Consider the following 15,044-nt stretch of genomic DNA (forward strand, 5'->3'; position numbering starts at 1 on the left):
AATTTAAGGCAGTGGTTCTCATCCTGTGGGTCACAACCGCTTTGGGGATCAAACAACCCTCTCACAAGGATCACCAAAGACTACGGGAAAATACATTTACATTATAACTTATAACACTAGCAAAATTAATTATGAAGTAGCAACCAAAATAATTTTATGGTTGGGGTCACCACCACATGAAGAACTGTATTAAAGGCTTGAATTAGGGAGGTTGAGAACCAGTGTTCTAAGGGTGTGGGTGTATGACTGTCAGACATAGCTATTTCCCATTTGCCTCACAGTCTAAGCAACTATTGTTGGAAGTCATTTGCTCTCTTCTGAGAACTTTTAGTACTAGCTAGCGATCATCAGGCAAAAAAGTCTCAGAGTCCGACTGGACTGTAAATTGCTACAGTCCTTAACCAAATGACAGGGCCAGCTCAGGATTGCCAACCACACCCACCCTATCATCTCTAGGTGAGGAGAAACTAAAGACACCCAAAGGTGTATATCTAGAGCAGGTGGTATATCTTTTCCACAAAGTGATAGATCTTTTCAGCCTCTGTGGTCCACATATGACTAAAAGCCACTGTTGGATTGGCAACATGACAGATAACCAACCATGGTTGCCTGACCTTGGCTGTAGCAGTCAAGGGAATGTCTCATGCTTTCCTTTCAAAGATGAAATCCCTTAGGCTAAGGAAGGCCTTCCCTACCTAAGGAAGGCAGCATGGCTTGCTTTTAAGATCACACACTGGTACCTGGCTCTACCAACTCAGTCATATGATTCTGGGCAAAGTACTTAAACTCTGATTCCTCATCAGCAAAGGGATTAGAATGCTTACTTCAAAGGCTGCCGAGTTAAAAGTTCATCTGTGTCTAGCAAGTCCACCTGACACCCTGATTACAGTGTTGTCCCTAGACCTTAAGGATGTGATGGGAGCAGAGGGTTGGGACCCTGCACTCCAGGTTCCACGCTATGCATAGCTACCACAGCCCCTGCAGGGCTTGTGCTGAGAAAGGGATTGTCATGAACTTGCATATTGCCAAAACAACGTTGTGCTGGGCATGGTGGTGATCGCCATGACATAGCAGGCAGAGGCAGGCAGATTTCTCAGGAGACGCAGGCCAGTCAGGGACACACAGTGAGACCTTGTCTCAAACTAAGCACACAAAGTCACAAAGGGAAGTCCATAAGTAGTTTATTGTCTTCAAGACTACAGTGTGGATTCCTCTCCCAGAGAAGGGTCTTTCAGAGGCAGGGGACTGTCACCCAGGTGCAGGCCGTCTACTTGTCATTTTCATACATGGCTGGATTCTTCCTTTTCGACTGCTCAAACTCCTGGTTGCCCCATGTGTAGATCAGGTAGACCACTACAAACGCTGTAGGGATCAAGAGAGGAAGCCATGAGTACAGACATTTTAAAAAGTTTCTATTTTATTATTATTGTGTGTGTGGGGGGGGGAGGGGTTTACATGCATGTCTGATCATACATATGCATGTAGCTCCCTGGGGGCAAGAAGATGTTAGGTGCCCTGGAACTGGAGTTATATAGATGGCTGTGAGCCACCATGTGGGTGCTGGGAGGAACCACACTGGGTCATTTACATGAACAGGCACCTGTACCACAACCACCAGTGCCCCAGCTCTCTGGCTTTTTTTTTTTTTTTTCCTTTTTTGATATGGCCTCCTTGAGTGGACAGACAGACCTCAAACAAGAGATCCACCCACCTCTGTCAGTCCATGTCCTCCTTTCTGACTTTCAACCAATTCTGCCTGTCCTTCTACTGTCCCTAGCTTCAACTGTTTGTTTGGTTTTGGAGAAAGGGTTTCTTTCTCTGTGTAAGCCTGGCTGTCCATGAACTCAGGGATCTGCCTGCCTCTGCCTCCTAAGCACTGGGATTAAAGGCATGCGTGCGTGCTGTGGCTCAGGGCATACCGAGGTGACTAAGGGAGTAAGAGAATGGCAAATCCCTCAGGACTTAAGTCACAGATGATTGTAAGCCACCATATGGGTGCTAGGAATGGAATCTGGATCTTCTGAAAGAGCAGGAAAGATGTTGAACCATCCCCAGCCCTAAGTTTCTGTTGCTGTATTAAGACAAGCTCACAGTATAAGGCCCTTGCTGGTCTAGAACTCCCTCAAAACTACATAGATCCACCTGCTTCTGTCTCAGGATTGCTGGGGATTAAATGTAGACACCATTATGACCAGAAACTACTTTTAATAAGAGGTTCAAAATGGTTATAGTACACAACCATTTTATAAGCAACCAAAACAAAGATATCAGCCCAGGAAGATGTGGCCTTCGCTTTCCTAGTTAACACCAAATTAAAAAAAAAAAAATCACGGAATTTACCTAACATAATCTTCACCATTTTAAAAAGTACTGTTGTGCTGGCGCATGCCTACAATTCCAGCCAACAGTCCCGAGGAGAGGGCAGTAAAATCTCAAGTTTAAGGCCAGCCTGGCTTCTACAGCAAGATCGGGCCTCAACCTCTCCATCAAATTTAAGTGCACCTTCACGGATATTCACAATGCCATGAAACCGACAGCAAAATCGGCCGCACATCTAACACAAGACACTGATTGCATCAGCCTTTCATCACAGATAGTGGCCAGCGATGACCTCAGAGGGAGCCGTTGGAGTCACCCAAGTGACCTTAGGCCAGTCATTTCGATATGATAAGAACTCCTCCACGTCTGCCCCGCGAGGGCGTCGGAAGGAGAGGTGCGCGGCTGTACCCCGCCCGCCCCGCACTCACGCGGCGCCACGCGCAGGATGCGCTCGCGAGTGCGGCGCAGCACGTTGGGGATGCCTTTGCTGAAATAGCTTGGGAAGGCGCGCTGCTCAAAGGGCGACAAGCTGTAGGAGATCACGTGCCGTATCCGCGCCAGGTTCCCAAACTCGCGGCCCATGGTGACGGCGGCCCTGGGACAGAAGATAGACGCGTGGCTCAGTCTCGCGAAAAACCTCCCACGGCCTAACACCGACCCCCAGGATCGGTCACCTCTACCTCCAGAGCTCTGAGCCGGCTTTCGCCCGTCACTTCCGGGAGGAGCGGAAGCCGAGCCTAGAGAACGTGAAGTCATTTCCGGGAACTACCATTTTCTTTCGATCTCAAGGGGGAGACTCAAAAAAAAAATTGTCAGTTGACCTGAGTGGGCGTGGCCTGACCTTCGTGTAGCCGGAAAGGACCAGTACCAAGAGGGCTGGGCGGAGCTTAGAGGCGCTTCTAGCGACACGTGGGTGGGGCTTATAGAGGTGCTTGTGGGCTTACGGTAAGTAGTGAACGCACGGGAGAGGTTGATGTTGCCAAGGGGCGGGGCTTGAAGAGGAATGGTGGCTTGGTGGGAGGGGTGCCAAGCAAGTGGGCGGGGCTTATTAGCCACCCTGGGGATCTTAGGTGGATACGTCCGTAAGGTCCCCCGTCGAGAGGTGCACGGGGCGGGGCCTATAGGTGCATGGGGCGCGGATTAGGGTGATGGGCGTGGCTTAGGAGCACCTGGGTGTTCCAAGAGGCGGTCCTTTCCGCTCAGTACCAGGCCTTTGCATAACAGCCGGCAGCTGCTCAAAAATTAAAAAGAAAAAACAAAAAGACTTGTTCTCCTCGTTCTTCTGCTGTCCCTTACTCTCCACCAGGTATATGTGGTCCTCATAACCAAAAGGGCCTTCACTGACCACAGTACAAAATTAAGGACACGGATCTAGAGCTTTGGTACACACTGCCTAGCAAGCCACTGGCAGGCTGTAGACTTGTCCAAGATGTGACATAAACGTTTCTCCCAGTTCAGCCACGAACGAGTGTGGCAGTTGTCAGACGCACATAGTGGTGATGGGAGCCAAGGAGAAAGTGGTGGGTTTGGGCTGAGTGTGTCATCAAACCCAGACCCCACTCTCTAAGGAACTGTTATGTTTTCTCTAAAGTGCATTCATTCTCCTAGCTAATATTATCCTGTGGGACTCACCGCCCTTTCTCCTCCTCTCAGTGGCTGTAAATGGGTTAACTGGCTGTAAATAATCTGGCAATCAAACTGGGGCAGTTTGGCGGTGAGCTTCAGTTTTGCAAGAGTACTTCAGCCTTATCTATCTGGTGCTGGGCAAACTGATTTTTTTTTTATCCTGTGTCATTAGTGTGTTTTGACTTTCTCCCAAGAGATAGTCTCCTTCCAAGGGGTGCTAGATAGCCTTTCATGGTGCACCTGCACATTCTCCCCCCCACCTCCACCCTGCCCCCATTTTCCTTAAACATTATCTAGCTTGATCTCACCTCCAAGGCCGGGACACAAATACTTTAATCAAGGACTAAAACACTGTCCTGATTTCTGCCATCTGGGTGGTTGGTTAAAGAATAAATACGATGTCTATTTAATTGCATTTGCTGATGTCTCAAGATTTTTCAACCAAAGTATAGTCAAGTGAATTGTAGACCAAAACAAGGGCATCAGGATATTGTACTGTCACTACATTTTAAAATATGTATTTGGTATGTAAGTGCTAGGGGTGTAGGTCAGAAGACGAGCTGTAGAAGTCTCTTCTCCCTTTTTCTCTGTGGATCACAGGGGTTGAAGTTAGGCCTTTAGGACTGGATGACTTTTGGTCGTTAGGCTTGGCGGCAAGTTGCTATCTTGCCATTCCAGCTAGATATTGTGGCTTTTTTTTAATTGTTTATTTTCATTTTATAATGGGTGTTTTGTATTCCTAAGGATGCCCGAGAAAGGCATTGGCTCCCCTGGAAGTGGAGCTATAAATGGTTGTTCTAAGAAGAGCAACCAGTGCCCTTAACTGCCAGGTCATCCATCATCTTTCTGGCCCCAAGACATTGTATGTTTTAATTGCTCAAAGTTAAAGGTGATGTCCTCTTTTTATTTTGAGATGGGGTCTCTCAAAATTATGTAGCTCTGACTGTCCTAGAACTCTCTATATAGACCAGGCTGGCTTGAATCCACAGAGATCCACCTGCCTGTGTCTCCTGAATGCTGGGATTAAAGGCGTGAACCTCTACACCTGGGCCCTGATGTCCTTTTTCAAAGCACATTGCAAGTAGCTGTTGTCTTGGGCCAACTTTACAACCCCTCTACTAAGCCACCTGGACAGGCTGAACAGCCTAACATCACTGGAATTTCAGAACCCATTGTGACTTTGTTTCTCTGATTCACTGTGCAGTAAGCCATCAGTTATTCTAACCACCTGGACGTGGGAGCTGTGGAGATAGACGATGAATCAAGAGGAAAAAATAAACCTAATACTTCTGCAGTCACATCTCCAGCCCTAAGAGGTTTTGTTTTATAATTCCTTGGGTTTCTGTTGGGCTCTCACCTATATAAGTAGTCCACTAGGGTGACGATACTTGGTGGGTTTGAAATAAATGTCCAGGAGAAACAGGGAAAGAAAGCCAAATAAGTAGATAAATCTGTATCTAATGAGAACAAATTGGATAAAACCGTGTTGTCAGCTGACTGCTGTAGAGCTGATAAGAAACAATGTACAGCTAGGCATGCTTGAGGTCTGATTACAGAAGTGAAGTCAGTCTTCCACACCTAGATTTTATTTAAGGACCACGCCAGGGCCTCCCCGACCTTTAGAAAGAAGACTGGCACGAGGAGATGCGTTCCTTCTTAGTTCTCCCAAGTCATGGCACTTCCCAGCAACTTCCTGTTGGGGGTTTGCTGCTTTGCCTGGCTGTGTTTTCTTAGTAGCCTTAGCTCTCAGGCTTCTACTGAAGAATCCCAGAGTGGAGCCAGTGAAAATGTGGAGTCTGAGGCAGACCCCTGGTCCTTGCTGCTGCCTGTAGATGGGACTGACAGGTCTGGCCTCTTGCCCCCCCTCTTTAAGGTTCTATCTGATAGGCGAGGTGAGACCCCTAAGCTGCAGCCTGACTCCAGAGCACTCTACTACATGAAAAAGCTCTATAAGACGTATGCTACCAAAGAGGGGGTTCCCAAACCCAGCAGAAGTCACCTCTACAATACCGTCCGGCTCTTCAGTCCCTGTGCCCAGCAAGAGCAGGCACCCAGCAACCAGGTGACAGGTGGGTAAGAGGAGGTTGCTCAACTGGGCTGGGAGAAAAGACAGAGGCTTTACCGATTCTGTTACCAGAAGGAGCCACACTTTGATTTGGGTCCCTTGGTTTGTTTTGAGGCAGGATCTACCCCTGTTACCCAGTCTGTACTCAGAACTCTGCATCCTTCTGCCTCGGCTCCTTAAGTACTGGAATCACACAGGTTTTCACCATCCTGTGAATTCTATTTTGCATGATTCTCAGTGTCCAACTGAAACAAACTTTTTCTTTTAAAGTTAGCACTTTTTAAAAAGTTTAAAGTTTTTTTTTTTTGTTTTTTTGTTTTGGTGTGGTGGTACTAAGGATTAAATTGAGGGCAAGGGGTTCACATATGCTAGCTACGCCCTCTGCTACTACATCCCTGGCCAATAGCATTGATAACACTGTTTTATTTGTTTCCTACAGCATCTTTAGTTAAGAAACTAATAGATTTTATCTTGTTCGAGTTTCCTTTTTTAAATTTTTTTTTATTTTTTGAGACTGTCTCAAACTTGCAGTGACTCTCCTGCTCAGTCACTCTAGTGCTGGGATTCCAGGCACACAGCACCACGCCATCTCAATATGTTAAGGCTAGAAGAGACTAATGTCCTGAAAGGCCAAAGAAAGTTCTGGAGGCAGTTAGCATCTCTTTTATTCTACCAAGTTGTTGGCCTAGCATGGTGCCTAAAGCCTGCTTTTGATTTAGTATTGGGTGTGATCCGGAACATTTCCCCTCGTTTGCTTTCCTGGAAGAAGAAAGTTTGTCTCCACCTGCACAGTACATCTTTCTTTCTTTCTTTTTATTTATTTATTTATTTATTATATGTAAGTACACTGTAGCTGTCTTCAGACACACCAGAAGAGGGTGTCAGATCTCGTTACGGATGGTTGTGAGTCACCATGTGGTTGCTGGGATTTGAACTCTGGACCTTCGGAAGAGCAGTCGGGTGCTCTAACCCACTGAGCCATCTCACCAGCCCTCTTTTTTTTTTTTTTTTTTTTTAAAGGCAAAAACCCAAAACTATATGGCTGAGATGTGGTACCATTTATGTTTTATATACCAGGTGCCTGGAGTTTGACCTCCAGTACCAACAAGACAAAACAAAACTCACGTGGGGTTGCAGTGACACATGACTTTAATTCTAACCCTCAGGAGGCAGGAGCAGGCTTTGCTCTTTGAGTTCAGGGCCAGCTGGGTTTAGAGTTCCAGGATAGCAAGGGCTACACAGTAAGACCCCGTCTCTGTCTCCATAACAAATGAGCAAACAAAATCCCAGACCTCCAAGCGTTTGCCAACAATGGGGGACCTTTTTAGTAAGAAAGAAGAGTTGTGTTTAAAAAAATCAAAACAAGAAAACAAAACACTCAGGGCTTTGGAGATAACTCGGTGAATGAAGGCTTCTTCCACCAAGTCTGACAAGAGCCAGCTCCTACAAGCTGTCTTTCCACCTCTATTTGTGCTCCATTGAGAGAGTGTGTCCATTAACAGCCTCCCCCCAACTCCCCAACAGAGACACACATATATGCTGGCCACCAGTTCATACAAGCCATTGTAACTGTCTAGGGCAGTTGTGGCTGTTCAAAGCCACTCTACCCCGCCCCCAGCCCACTTTACTGCAGCGGCCTTATAGCCTCCATGTGTCCCCAATCTCAGAGCGTGTGATTACCACTGCAGACAAATGTTCTCAGTTGGCTTGTTGCTTTTTTTGTTTTGTTTTGTTTTTTTGTTTCTTTCAAGACAGGATTTCTCTGTGTAGTCCTGGCTGTCCTGGAACTCACTCCGTAGACCAGGCTGGCCTCAAACTCAGAAATCCACCTGCCTCTGCCTCCCACATGCTGGGACTAAAGGCGTGTGCCACCACGCCCGCCCGGCCGGCAGGAGTGTTGCTTTCTGTGGTCTCCTGGCTTTGTCTGTAAGGATGCCGCCACAGGAAGAGCCTCTCCTCAGCTGTCTGTGTTTGGAGCAAGCTGCTGGGTCTGAAACCGGATGGTCTAATAATTGTCTCTGGCTTCACTTCCCCAGCAAACCTGTTCTCCCTTTTTTTTTTTTTTTTTTAAATATATGAAATGTATTTGCATGTGTGAATTGGGGATGAGGGCCATGTGTGGAGAGGTCAGAGAAAAGTTTTCAGAAATTGGTTCTTGTCTTCCACCGTGGGGACCCTAGGGTTCAAACTCAAGTCCTCAAGCTTAGATGCAATTGTCCTTACTCACTGAGCTCTACCCACAGCCCATTCTCTCAATCCATAGCCAAAGGGGCCGTTGAACTCCTGGTCCTCTTGCCTCTACCTTCCAAGACTTGACCCACCCTGTGTAGGTTGGGGGGGGGGGTGATATTTGAAGTCAATGGGTGGATCTCATGTAACCAACTCAGGCTGACCTCAAACTTGCTGTATAGCCAAAGCTGGCCTTTTCCTCCCAAGAACTGGCTTTCTGGGCTTGGGTTACTAGGCCCAGCTGTGTGCATGCGCCAGTGTGTTTGAGGCAGTCTCATTATGTAGTGGAGGCTGGTGGCCTCTGTCTACCTTAGCCTCCAAAGTGATGAGATTACAAAAACAAGACCTCCCTGCCCAACCCAAAGCATGACTCTAGGCCCTTGTGCATACAGGCCAGTGCTCTGCCACTGAGTTATACCCCAGAGCCTCTAAATATCCTCCATTAGCTTCCTCCTTCCCTTTGTTTTTGAGGCTTAAGTAGAGGAGAAAGGAAACTGCCTAGGCCAAGTACTAATTCCTCGGTCTCACTTCCTGCTTTCTCTAGTTGGTTTGCAAGCGGGACTTACTGTTTGCTCTCTTCTCTTTCAGGACCGCTGCCGATGGTGGACCTGCTGTTTAACCTGGACCGGGTGACTGCCATGGAACACTTGCTCAAATCGGTCTTGCTATACACTCTGAACAACTCTGCCTCTTCCTCCTCCACTGTGACCTGTATGTGTGACCTTGTGGTAAAGGAGGCCATGTCTTCTGGCAGGGCACCCCCAAGAGCACCGTACTCATTCACCCTGAAGAAACACAGATGGATTGAGATTGATGTGACCTCCCTCCTTCAGCCCCTAGTGACCTCCAGCGAGAGGAGCATTCACCTGTCTGTCAATTTTACATGCACAAAAGACCAGGTGCCAGAGGACGGAGTGTTTAGCATGCCTCTCTCAGTGCCTCCTTCCCTCATCTTGTATCTCAACGACACAAGCACCCAGGCCTACCACTCTTGGCAGTCTCTTCAGTCCACCTGGAGGCCTTTACAGCATCCCGGCCAGGCCGGTGTGGCTGCCCGTCCCGTGAAAGAGGAAGCTATTGAGGTGGAAAGATCTCCCCGGCGCCGTCGAGGGCAGAAAGCCATCCGCTCCGAAGCGAAGGGGCCACTTCTTACAGCATCCTTCAACCTCAGCGAATACTTCAAACAGTTTCTTTTCCCCCAAAACGAGTGTGAACTCCATGACTTCAGACTGAGTTTTAGTCAGCTCAAATGGGACAACTGGATCGTGGCCCCGCACAGGTACAACCCTAGGTACTGTAAAGGGGACTGTCCTAGGGCGGTCAGGCATCGGTACGGCTCTCCTGTGCACACCATGGTCCAGAATATAATCTATGAGAAGCTGGACCCTTCAGTGCCAAGGCCTTCGTGTGTGCCGGGCAAGTACAGCCCCCTGAGTGTGTTGACCATTGAACCCGACGGCTCCATCGCTTACAAAGAGTACGAAGACATGATAGCTACGAGGTGCACCTGTCGTTAGCATGGGGGCCACTTCAACAAGCCTGCCTGGCAGAGCAATGCTGTGGGCCTTAGAGTGCCTGGGCAGAGAGCTTCCTGTGACCAGTCTCTCCGTGCTGCTCAGTGCACACTGTGTGAGCGGGGGAAGTGTGTGTGTGGATGAGCACATCGAGTGCAGTGTCCGTAGGTGTAAAGGGCACACTCACTGGTCGTTGCCATAAACCAAGTGAAATGTAACTCATTTGGAGAGCTCTTTCTCCCCACGAGTGTAGTTTTCAGTGGACAGATTTGTTAGCATAAGTCTCGAGTAGAATGTAGCTGTGAACATGTCAGAGTGCTGTGGTTTTATGTGACGGAAGAATAAACTGTTGATGGCATAAATTGTGTGTGTTCTATTGAAAGACCACTTCTATAGGATGGGCTGAGGACGGGGCATCTTGATAGCCAGCCTTGGCTTGCCTTTAGCCAGAGGGAGGTCAACTTGGTTGCTGAATGCTGGGGAGAGAGCCAGTGGGACTATAGTTAGGGTGGATGCACAGTGCCCACTAAGTGGGCCTTGGGTGACCCCAGTGTTCATTCTGCCCATAACCAGCTCGCAGCAATCAGTTGAATCACATAAAATAGTATAACCTGTGTCCCACCCATTTAAGGGAAATTGGCTTGCTGGTTTTTCCATGAAAACCTATGTTCAGAGTTTTTTGTTAAATTTTGAGAGAGGGTCTCCCAATGTAGCCCTGGATGTCCTGGAACTTGCTCTGTAGACCAGGCTGGTTTCAAACTCACAGAAATCTGCCTGCCTCTGCCTCCCAAGTGCTAAGATCAAAGGTATGCTCTACCACACCTGGCTTCAATGTTCAGTTTTTTTTTTAAAACGTGTATTAGTGTTTTGCCTGAATAGTGTGTCTGTGTGAGGGTGTCGGCCCCTGGAACTGGAGTTACAGGCACTTGTGAGCTGCCACATGGATACTGGGAATTGAACCCCAGTCCTCTGAAAGAGCAGCCAGTGCTCTTAACCCCTAAGCCATTTCTCTAGACCTCAATGTTCAATTTTTAAAAAATACTTAGTTTTGTTCTTTCAGAATTTTATACATAGGTATAACGTATACTTTTATTGCCCTAAGCTTTGGTTTTACTTTGAGTAGGGTTTTTGTTTTGTTTTGGGTTTTTTTTTTTTTGCTTGTTTTTTGGTTATTTGAGGTAGCATCTCATGTAGTTTAGGCTAGCCTCAAATTCCCTATGTAGTCCTAGATTGCCTTAAACTCTTGATCTTTCTGCCTCCATCTCTCCAGTGTTGAGAGCATGTGTAGTAAAGATTTTTTTAATAATGTATTGTGTGTTTGTGCGTGTGTGTGTAGGGTGCACACCTGCCACAGTATACATGTGGAGGTCAGAGGGCAATCTTTTTTTGTTTGTTTGTTTATTATATCTAAGTACACTGTAGCTGTCCTCAGGTGTACCAGAAGAGGGCATCGGATCCCATTACGGATGGTTGTGAGCCACCATGTGGTTGCTGGGATTTGAACTCAGGACCTTTGGAAGAGCAGTCAGTGCTCTTAACCACTGAGCCATCTCTCCAGTCCCAGAGGGCAATCTTTACACTCGGTTTTTCCTTTCTGACTTCACATGGGACCTGGAGCTTCAAATTGGTTCTACCACTTTGCACAGCAAGGGCTTTGCCCTCTGAGCCTTTCACCCGGCCTGGAGTGATAATTGTAAAGTGCTTTCATCTGTATCTCTTTAAAACTGATACAGATGATAGAAACTAAGCACCTTTTGGGTTATTCCTGGTTTATTTTTGCCTCTGATGGCTTGCGCTTTGCCACGTTCCCCAGTCTGTGCAGCACTTCCTTCCCGGTAGGTGCAGCCCTGCTCTAAGGGAAGCCGGCAGTGACTGCTCTGATTCGAACCCAGGGGCTTTTGTGGGGTTTTCATTAGGAAAGAGACTTCGAAGTACCGGTTTCCTAAACAAAAATTACATTTTATTTCTGTATCTGAGTGCTTTGCCTGCATGCGTGTCTATGCACTGCGTGCATGCCTGGTGATTGTGAGTTCAGAAGCCGTTGAATCTCATAGAACAAGACGTATTTTGTTATGAGCCACCAGGTGGAAGCTGAGAACCTCTGCAACAGCCACAAGTGCTCTGAATCTCTGGGTTTTCTCTCCAGCCCCAGGTTTTTTTTCTTTTAACTATGTTTTATTTTCTGTGTGCAAGTGCTTTGTCTGAATGCATGTCTATGCACCATGTGAGTGCCTGGTTCCCACTGAGGGCCATGGGCTCCATCAACCTGGAGTCCCAGAAGATTATGATCCACCATGCAAGTGCCCAGACCAAAAGCCCTTTGGAGGAGCAGCCAGTGTCCTTAACCCCTGGCCATTGTTCCAGCCCAACTTTTGCCACAGTGAATAATCAAATGTAGTCTGCTTCACTTCTCTTGGATCTCTCTCTAGGAGAAGTGCTGGCTTATGTCTTCCATCTCTTGCCTTTTGTTCTTGAGTCTCATCATTTAGCTCAGGCCGGCCTCAAACTCGGAGATACCCCTGCCTCTGCCTCCTCAGCGCTGGGATTAAAGGTGTGCACCACCAAACCTCAAGTAAACCACTCTGGCCTCAAACTCATAATCTTCCTGCTTCGGATTCCCAGTGCTAGGATTAAGCAGCTACGCCGCTGTACAGCGTCTCTTCAGCCATCTGGGGATGTACTGCACTCTTTCCCCCAAGCAGCCTCCACAGTGCAGGAAGGTCCTCTGTCCCTGCATCCTCTTACTTTAAGGGTTTTTTAAAAAAAATCTCAGCCATCCTGGAGCATGTGAAACAGTGCCTCAGTGCGGTTTGGGTTAGCACCCTCCTAAAGACGATGTTGGGGTGTCTCTGTGTGCCATCATCAGCCCTTTGTATATCTTCTCTGGGACTGAGGCTACTCAGCAGCTGAGAGCTCTTGCTGCTCTTTTAGAGGACCTGGGCTCAATTCCCAGCAACCATGTTGGGTGGTCCACAGCCTGTAAATCCAATGAATCCAACAGACACCTCTGGTTAAAAATAAACTCTTAAAAAGAAATGTCTGCTCAGGTCCTTTACCTGCTTTCTAATTGGATCATTTGTGTCTTATGAGCTGAAGTCTTTCTTCAGACACACCTGAAGAGGGCGTCAGATCCCATTACAGATGGTTGTGAGCCACCATGTGGTTGCTGGGAATTGAACTCAGGACCTCTGGAAGAGCAGTCAGTGCTCCTAACCGCTGAGTCATCTCTCCAGCCCGTGAGTTGAATTCTTTATATATTCAAAGTATAGGTTACACTCACCCACCCACCCACACACACACACACACTATGGGCTGTCTTTTCACTTTAAGGTGCATTTTAATTGATTTATTTTTACTTCTAAGGGTGTTTTGCCTGTGTGTATGTCTGTGTATCACATGGGTGGGTACTTGAGCAAGAGAGCGGAGAGAGAAAAGAGTGTTGGATTTCCTAGGCTAACGGTAACACCACTTGAAAGCGAGGAACTGGGCTGGCAAGACGGCTCAGTGGGTAAGAGCACTGACTGCTCTTTGGAAGGGCTTGAGTTCAAATCCCATAACCACATGGTGGCTCACAACCATCTAATGAGATCTGACGCCCTCTTCTGGGGCATCTGAAGACAGCTACAGAGCAAGTAGGGACTGAGTGAGTGTGCAGAGGTCCTAAAATTCAATTCCCAACAACCACATGAAGGCTCACAACCATCTGTACAGCTACAGTGTACTCATATACATAAATCTTAAAAAAAAAAAGAGCTAGGAACTGAACCAACTAGTGCTCTTAATTCCCTAGTCACCAATCCAGCACCTAGTCACCAATCTCTGTGTTTGAGGCTAGCCTTGTTACCCAGTGAGTTCCAGCTCAGCCAGAGATATGAGATTCCATTTCAAAAAGTTACATTTACTATATTGTGTGCAAATATGTACATGTGGGCACGTACATGCCGCAGTGTGTGTGAAGGTCAAACGGTAACGTTCAAGAATTGATTCTCTCCTTCCACTTTGTGGGTCCTAGAGTTCAAAAGAGGGGTTGTCAGGTTCAGTGGTACTGCCTTGACCTTCTAAGCTGTCTCGACATCCTCTTCACTCACTGTTTTTGTGATACAATACACAGGACTGTGCGTGTTTACGGGTCACCAATATTAACTACATGTCCACCGTTGTCCAACCAGCTTCATCATCATCATCACTAAAGATTTATTTATTTTATGTATATGAGTACCCTGCCTCATGAAGACCCTGCCTCAAAACAACAGGGTTAGAATCCGTTTGTAAATGTAGCTTTGTTCACATCCTAGGGCAGCATGATTCTTTGGGGGCTGTTACAGCTCCTAACTTTAAACTTTGAAGTCTCTCATGCATTCCGGGAGAGCACAGCAGCCCCCTACCTCCCCTCTCTATACTAAACCTACTTCAGTTACTCTTCTAAAAGCCACGACTTTAGAAAGCAGATGAGAGCAGACAGTGGAGATTTAAATCTGAAATTCAAGGAGGAAGCCTCAACTGCCTTAAATAGACGCCTTGAGCGTTGGTATTTAGTCCAGATGAGATAGGCGGCCGCCACACTGTGCCGAGGGCCTCGGAAGGCAGAGCAACAAAGCTCAGGAACTGAGCTGCTGTGGCCTTCGGTTTCCTGCTCTTATCTCTGCGTGGAGGTTTTGTGTCGGCTGGAAGGCCAGCAGCCTCTCTTCGGTTAGGGCTCGGTGCAGACAGCCTGTAGGGAAAGCAGAGCTGTTCTTTGTTGGGGGGGGGGGGGGGAAGGAGAGAGTATTTAGTTACACAAACCCAAGTGGGGAACCAGCTTGGAAAAGCAGCTTAGCTTCTGAAAATGTTTCAGTAGGCAACTTTCATTTTAACTTTGTAGGCAAAGCCATATATGCAGTGACAAAGTGAAATTAATATATTTTTATTTAGTTGGGTTTTTTGAGACAGGGATTCATGTAGCCCAGGCTTGCCCTGGAAGTCACTGTATAGCCAAAAATGACCTATAATTCTAATCCCCTTGCCTCCACCTTCCAAATGCTAGGATTTCAGATACATAATCTGTGTTTGTTTGTTTTGGGTTTTTTTGTTGTTAGTGGTGGGTTGTTTGTTTGTTTGTTTGTTTTTTGAGACAGGGTTTCTCTGTGTAGCCCTGGCTGTCCTGGAACTCACTCTGTAGACCAGGCTGGCCTCGAACTCAGAAATCTGCCTGCCTCTGCCTCCCAAGTGCTGGGATTACAGGCGTGCACCACCACTGCCTGGCCATAATCTGTGTTTTAAACTCAGCATTATATATTGTTTTAGAAGGCATC

At 47.2% G+C, this 15,044-nt stretch overlaps 2 protein-coding genes across 6 annotated transcripts; one reads left to right on the top strand and one right to left on the bottom strand.

Annotated features, from left to right (window-relative positions):
* Positions 1 to 133: 133 nt before the first annotated feature.
* Uqcrq (ubiquinol-cytochrome c reductase, complex III subunit VII) lies at positions 134 to 3,043 on the bottom strand. 2 transcript variants are annotated; one of them, NM_001326614.1, is made up of 3 exons: positions 3,000 to 3,043; positions 2,748 to 2,914; positions 134 to 1,362 (listed from the first exon to the last, which is right to left on the bottom strand). In NM_001326614.1, exons 2-3 carry the CDS (start codon positions 2,899 to 2,901, stop codon positions 1,268 to 1,270), a joined length of 249 nt encoding a protein of 82 aa, NP_001313543.1. In that variant the 5' UTR covers positions 2,902 to 2,914; positions 3,000 to 3,043; the 3' UTR covers positions 134 to 1,267. The 2 variants fall into 2 exon arrangements, with proteins under 2 accessions (NP_001313543.1, NP_079628.1); NM_025352.3 differs by having other exon boundaries at positions 2,748 to 3,043.
* Positions 2,986 to 10,116, top strand: Gdf9 (growth differentiation factor 9). 4 transcript variants are annotated; one of them, XM_006532220.4, is made up of 4 exons: positions 2,988 to 3,264; positions 5,150 to 5,261; positions 5,819 to 6,014; positions 8,828 to 10,115. In XM_006532220.4, exons 3-4 carry the CDS (start codon positions 5,882 to 5,884, stop codon positions 9,754 to 9,756), a joined length of 1,062 nt encoding a protein of 353 aa, XP_006532283.1. In that variant the 5' UTR covers positions 2,988 to 3,264; positions 5,150 to 5,261; positions 5,819 to 5,881; the 3' UTR covers positions 9,757 to 10,115. The 4 variants fall into 4 exon arrangements, with proteins under 4 accessions (XP_030101430.1, XP_006532283.1, XP_006532284.1 ...); XM_030245570.1 differs by having other exon boundaries at positions 2,986 to 3,264; positions 5,150 to 6,014; positions 8,828 to 10,116; XM_006532221.4 differs by lacking the exons at positions 5,150 to 5,261; positions 5,819 to 6,014.
* The last annotated feature ends 4,928 nt before the right edge of the window (positions 10,117 to 15,044 follow it).

This window comes from Mus musculus, chromosome 11 (assembly GCF_000001635.26).
Source record: "Mus musculus strain C57BL/6J chromosome 11, GRCm38.p6 C57BL/6J".
NCBI classification, from domain to species: Eukaryota; Metazoa; Chordata; class Mammalia; order Rodentia; family Muridae; genus Mus; species Mus musculus.